This window comes from Hevea brasiliensis, chromosome 15, assembly GCF_030052815.1.
Source record: "Hevea brasiliensis isolate MT/VB/25A 57/8 chromosome 15, ASM3005281v1, whole genome shotgun sequence".
NCBI classification, from domain to species: domain Eukaryota; kingdom Viridiplantae; phylum Streptophyta; class Magnoliopsida; order Malpighiales; family Euphorbiaceae; genus Hevea; species Hevea brasiliensis.
Window position 1 is genome coordinate 61929491 of NC_079507.1, and position 6000 is coordinate 61935490.

The 6000-nt window shown below is 31.7% G+C and overlaps 1 protein-coding gene across 1 annotated transcript; it reads right to left on the bottom strand.

Annotated features, from left to right (window-relative positions):
• Nucleotides 1–966: 966 nt before the first annotated feature.
• Nucleotides 967–3472, bottom strand: LOC110632268 (uncharacterized). Its single transcript, XM_058136868.1, has 4 exons — nt 2365–3472; nt 1614–1884; nt 1433–1510; nt 967–1222 (listed from the first exon to the last, which is right to left on the bottom strand). The coding sequence occupies exons 1-4, from the start codon at nt 2565–2567 to the stop codon at nt 1172–1174; spliced, it is 603 nt and encodes a 200-aa protein (XP_057992851.1). The 5' UTR covers nt 2568–3472; the 3' UTR covers nt 967–1171.
• Nucleotides 3473–6000: the final 2528 nt, after the last annotated feature.

Below are 6000 nucleotides of genomic sequence, written 5' to 3' on the forward strand. Positions count from 1 at the left end.
CCTAATAACAAAATCAGCCTACCTAATTTTGTCCCCTCGCATATGGCATTGCCTGCTGCCTAGTCCCCAGGGGGTAGGAAAGATTCAAGAACATTCAAATAAATAATCAAACGTTATAATAATTTTATATTAGTCGAAATTTCAAAAAAAAAAAGTATTATAAACTAAATCATTAATTAATTTATTTTTATTTGATAACCATCTAATTTGCTCAAACTGACATTTCTTTCAAATCGTTCTATCATTACGTTCATTTCTTTCTACCATTATCTTCAGCTGATTCCTTTGATTCTTTGAAGCTCTTTTGTTTCTTCAAATCCATTGAAGCTTGATTTTTAAATTTAATTGTAACTAAAAATTCAACTTTTGAGAGCTAAAAAATATTATTAAAAAGAAATTAAACAAAACCTTTATAAAAAAATTAAAATAAAAATATAAAATATTAAAAAATAATAATTAAATAATATTAAAAAATGTGAAAGAAATTTACATAAAAAATAAAAGTATTATGGTGGCAATTCATCCGATTCAAGCGAGATGAATTGGGATCAACCCACACAGTTTCAGCCCAACCCGACTGTGACGAAGTCTACATATTTTATCAAGTAGATTTTGAATTTAGGAGGGAGTTCTTCCAATCCCAGGAGGTCTAATGGGGGAACAGAATATGTTGGAAGACAATTCATTGCCTACATGGAAAATCCGTAAATAGAAACATGAGATCCTTTTCCTAGCTCTCTCTCCTCTGCAATAAAATGAGGCTTAGTTATAATATCCCAATATTCTTAGTATGTGCAATCTTTAGTATGGCGTACGTACAAACTACAAAGAACCTTGCAGTTGCAGGGAAGAAAGGACCCGTGAAATGCAATAAAAGCAAAGAATCATAAAAAGCATCACCAAGGAGAAATATATATATATATATATATATATATATATATATATATATATATAGTAAAAAAAGAATAAAAAATTTTATTGAATTTAATTGCTATTCCAAATATCAGGCCATTGCCACAATGTAACCAATAGAGAGAATGAGATACCACTACTCCATTCATTTTTCTTGTTTCCCCTTTTCTTTTCTTCTGTTAAGAAAAAAAGAAAAAAAAATCCATCCCTCTTATCCTAACTATTAAAAATCAAACTATTGTTGCCTCCATTAAATCTTTCATCCTGAGTCGCTTTCCATACTTCCCATTGCCCTCAGTCCTCTTGGTCTCTGCATCAAATAATGCCCAAATCAATATTTAACTATTTTAAAGGCTACATTTTGATTAAAGCTCATTTTCGTAGTCTCTTATATTAGGACCCGGAGAAGAAATGGAAACCCCAAATTCAAATCTGTTAATACAATTAAATAGATATGCAAATATATCATTAAAGAAAAATCCACATGACAATGGAAGGAAATCAAAGAACAAAGCAGCACCTTTTTGGAAGCCTTCTTTTCTCTAACTTCATACCTCTCCTGACACAAATCTGTTAACCATGCACCTGGACTGACCAACTGCACATACAATTAGAAGAAAAAAATATCTAAGAAAACAAACAATCCCAGAGCAAGGGTATGAAAATATCCGGTTCCCAGAGGGCACATTGAGGAGACTTACAAGTAGAGTTTTTTGTATCAGCTTGGCTCTTTTCTTAGGCCTTTGAGGAGGCTTACACCCTTTCATAGCCATGAAATCCTCTTCCTTCTCTTTGCTAGACAACGAAATAAACAGCTTAGGCCAAACAAGACTCTTATCTTCCTTCACATTATCCATCAAAACCTTGCCATTATCATCAAATCCCAATGATCCCCTTGTTGTGTAATATCGATCTTCTTTTTCTGGTGACAGTGCCGATGACTTCCTATTGTTCATTGGCAAATCAGAACTCCTAAAAACACACACATACCATAATAAAATCAGTGCTTTTAACATATTTTGCATGGCTTGCTAGAAATAACCAACAGGAAGATGGAATTCATAATCAATTGTGATCTGAGTAGGATTACCCTGATTTCAAACAGTTTTAGAATTTCAATTTTTCCCTTTTCTGTTTTCCCACGTTCTCTCAACTAGACAGGCTAAAACCCCACATTCAACATAAGGAAAACATCCTAAATTATAATGAATCATTTCTTAAGCATACAAATACTAACAAATAAAGCTTACAAACAAATAAACTGTACATTTCTTAAGCATGCCAAACACTGAAATTTTCCAAAGCCTTGTTTTGTAAACAGTAAAACACGAGACAATTGAATAAGTACAACTATAACAAATGCTTCAATGAATTTTCCTCGCGCATTCTCACAGATATAAGAAATTTTCTTTACGTTGGGGATTAAAGGGTGTGAGAGGTTAGGATTCTTACTTGATGACACGAGAAGGAGATTCCTTCTCGGCAGTGACAATACGAGATGTGAATTTCTTCTTTGGCAAAGAATCAATTGGCTTAGATTTGTTGGCCAAGTTTTGGTCTTTTTTCACTTTCACACATCTAAGCCTCTTTTTGGTTCCCCATTGTAACACAAAATCTGTCTCTGTAGCTGTTTGACTCTTCTTTTCCTTCTCCATTCTCTCTCTCTCTGTGCAACAAAATTTGGGAGAAAGTGCGAGAAATTATTCATAAATCATAGAAGAAGACAGGAAAATTCGCCAGTGATAAAGGCGTGTTACTTCCACACAACAAAAAAGAAAATGAAGAAGTTCAAGAAACTTGGATTTTTCCCTTGGCAAGTAAAAAAGAAGTAAAGTTCTAGACTAATTTTTGCTGCAAACAATACGTTATATAAAAACTAGGAGTTTCTATTGTTAGCAAATCAATAGGAACTAAGTGGAAAGGGAAGTGTGACAAACAAAAAGGGATGAGCCATCTAGATGTTTTCTAGGAAAAGCACAGAAAATAGAGGAAACTTTGATTAATAGAGTAATGATGTTAGAAAATCGGTGTTCACCTGAAGATCTGTGGTCAATGCAATGGAATCTACAAAAAGTTTCTCTTCAACCAGCCTGCATTTTAAGACAGAGAAAATAAATGACCGACACAACACAAACAACAGTTTGGTTGCTGAGAAAATAAGAAAAGAAGAAATATAAAATTTAGAATTCTTCAATCATAATTCTCATTACAGCTTCTCAACAACCAAAAAAAACCATAAATGCAAGAAAGAGAGAGGAGGAGATTTAGTACATTACACAGTTGCACCGTCAGCAGCAGCAAAAACTTACAGAAGACTTTGTATACTTCATTTGGTTACAGAGAAAAGGATGTTTTTCACGAGAAAATCAGGGGGTGAAAGATGAATGGGCTTAGTTTTCTGGGTGTGTTTTCGATTTCAAGTTCGATTGCTAACAAATCCAAAAATCGGCGCTTTCTCTGTCATCTTCGCCAAACCTCTCAGCACTTTCCTTCCTTCTTTCTCTCCACCCTATATTTGATTTTTTTTTTTAAATTTTATTTGTTACGTTTTTAATATTTATTTATGCAATTTAATGATGATCGTGCGATGTAAAATGGACGGCTAGATTATTTTCCCTCCAATTGGGTTGCTTTGTCATGTGACTAGGTCTTCCAAGTCATGTGACTAGGTCTTCCAAGTCACGTGCAGTGGCGTATGGCACGTGACTTGGCCCTGTCTCCGCATTTTCTCCTAGACAACAAAAATCCAAGGAGGATTTTGCTAGTAATCCTCATATTTATTTTGCACTGACGTGATTGTTAATTGTTATTATTAGCAGAGAGCCAGCGTAGGTTGAGGGACACTAGGGCCACCAGCAATTTTAAAAAACTTTAGGGATATATATGTAATTTTATAAAAATTTAAAAGCCCTATAGTTATGGTAGACTCGAATTTATCTCTATTAAAAAGTAAGTCGACAGTTCAAGTTTCTTCATTTTGTTCTCTTTCCCATAAGCTACAACTACGAAACCCAAAAGAAAGATTTTTTTCAACTCTCAATAATCATCCTTACTCAATGTGAATTTCAGTTTAGGTATTTAATTTTCATAAATGCATTTGCGTATCTAAATTTGGATTTTCAGTCACCAAGTTAATTGGGTATTTGATTTTTATAATACATTGTGATCGATTTTCATAATGATAATTAGGTATCACCTTACCCCTATCCTGTTGGATTCTATTTTTTTGGCTTTGTAGCTCAGCTCAGCATTGTTGATGTTATTTGGTGCTTGGATTTTTCATACAGCTTTTCAATTTATTTTTAGAAGCTTTAATGTTTCCTAGGTTTTCTGTATGGGTTATCAATTTTTATTTATATGGTTTGAGTCCACAAGTAAAATGGGAGGGAGAAATAAATACTGATATTTTAGGTAATATCTTTTATTAGAATGTAGCTTGTTATGAGTTTTTAGGAATTAAATGATGAAGCAATTTAATTAACTTAGAGTTTGATAAATTATGTGAAAGTTAACTATCGTATTAAGTTGTTTTAATCGGACCTCCCTCGATTGAATTTCTACTCCGTTTACTGCTTATTAAAATAATATGTTTAAAAAAAAATCTTGGGTGAATTATTTTAGAGCTCTTAATTTTTTTTTTATTATTTGTTAATTGATCCATTATTTATATTTAACCATTAACTAAGATTTTATTTTGTTAACTAAATAGTCTCTCATTCATTTTTAACTCCATCTCTCACATTCTTGTGTATATCTCTCCCTTTCTTTTGATGTGAATATGAACGGATAAGATTGGCTTGAGTAGAGTTTCATTGGCGCTCACATGATGGATTTAAAACAAAGTCTCTACAATTCACTACCAAGCATTGACACGAGATGGCTAATATAAGGTCTCTAATGTGTATGCACTTTGGATTCCAAATAATTTTCTTATACAAATTGTTTTGAGTATTTGCTATGTTAATGTGGTCTGTTGTGCATTATTCCATGTTAGGACTGCATTGGATCCTATGATAATTATAAACACTATTTTCATATTAAATATTAAACTTCTCAAATGACATTAAGAGCTTATCTTTAGAGTCACTCCTGCATCGCCTTTCTTTTGATCTATACCTTTATCATGCAAACTCTTAGCTGCTTTGCATTGAAACTTGAAAATAGAGTTGTGTATTATGTTTATTTTGTATGTTGCATATCATGGATGAATATATATATGGGTATTATATGAATGTTATGCTTGAGTTAAGCTCCCTTGGTGGATTTATGAATGTCTTTTTTTATTACATGTATATACAATGTATATAGTTATGAATGTCTTTTTTTATTACATGTATATACAATGTATATAGTTATGTGTATGTGATTTTGATGGATTGACTATTAAATTGATGGTGAGTTGAGCTTTCTATTTGATATATTGTTTTATTGTGCAAATCGGATGACTTAGACTTTACATTGAGTTGTTTAAATTATAATTAAATTTTGTCTATTTATTTTTAAGATAGAGCTTAATTAAACTTGGTTAATGACTTGGAAACATATAATTTTACTATAAATTTGGAACGTTTTATATTGACTTAGTGTTAGTGTCAGTCATAACTCATGAAGTTGGATCATGATATCATTATTATTATTACTCAAAACTTTTGTTCTTATTAAATTTTTCACATAATCACATTTGCATTGATTTGGCAATTAATTAGACTTAAATTTATAGAAAATACTTTTTAAATATTGATATTAAATTAAATTAATTTTTTTTTCTTTCTCTACCTTCTCATAGTTTTAAATCATATTTCTCTCTCACTCTTTTCATGGGATAAAAATTAATTCCGTTGGATTTAGTTTGACTTAAACAAAAAAAAAATAAAAAAAGAAAAAAGTTAATAAAATAAACTAAACTTATTAGGAAAAGAAATCAATCCGAACTGAACAAAGTGATCTAATCGAACTAACTAAACAAAACGAGTTGGATGACACGACGTCTCATGCCAACATGGTATGCCTTGCTCGTTCTCTCCTCCTTTTCTTTTGATAAACCAAAAAAAATAAGAGCCCAAAGCCCCCAAATTAATAGGTCATGGA

What these genes read in the sequence shown, in the direction of transcription:
- LOC110632268 (XM_058136868.1), bottom strand. Translation starts at nt 2,567, where the DNA reads ATGGAGAAGGAAAAGAAGAGTCAAACAGCTACAGAGACAGATTTTGTG. An exon ending in TCTCCTTCTCGTGTCATCAA is followed by an intron (nt 1,885 to 2,364) that starts GTAAGAATCCTA and finishes GTGTGTTTTTAG; the next exon opens with GAGTTCTGATTTGCCAATGA. An exon ending in AAAAGAAGGCTTCCAAAAAG is followed by an intron (nt 1,223 to 1,432) that starts GTGCTGCTTTGT and finishes TATTTGATGCAG; the next exon opens with AGACCAAGAGGACTGAGGGC.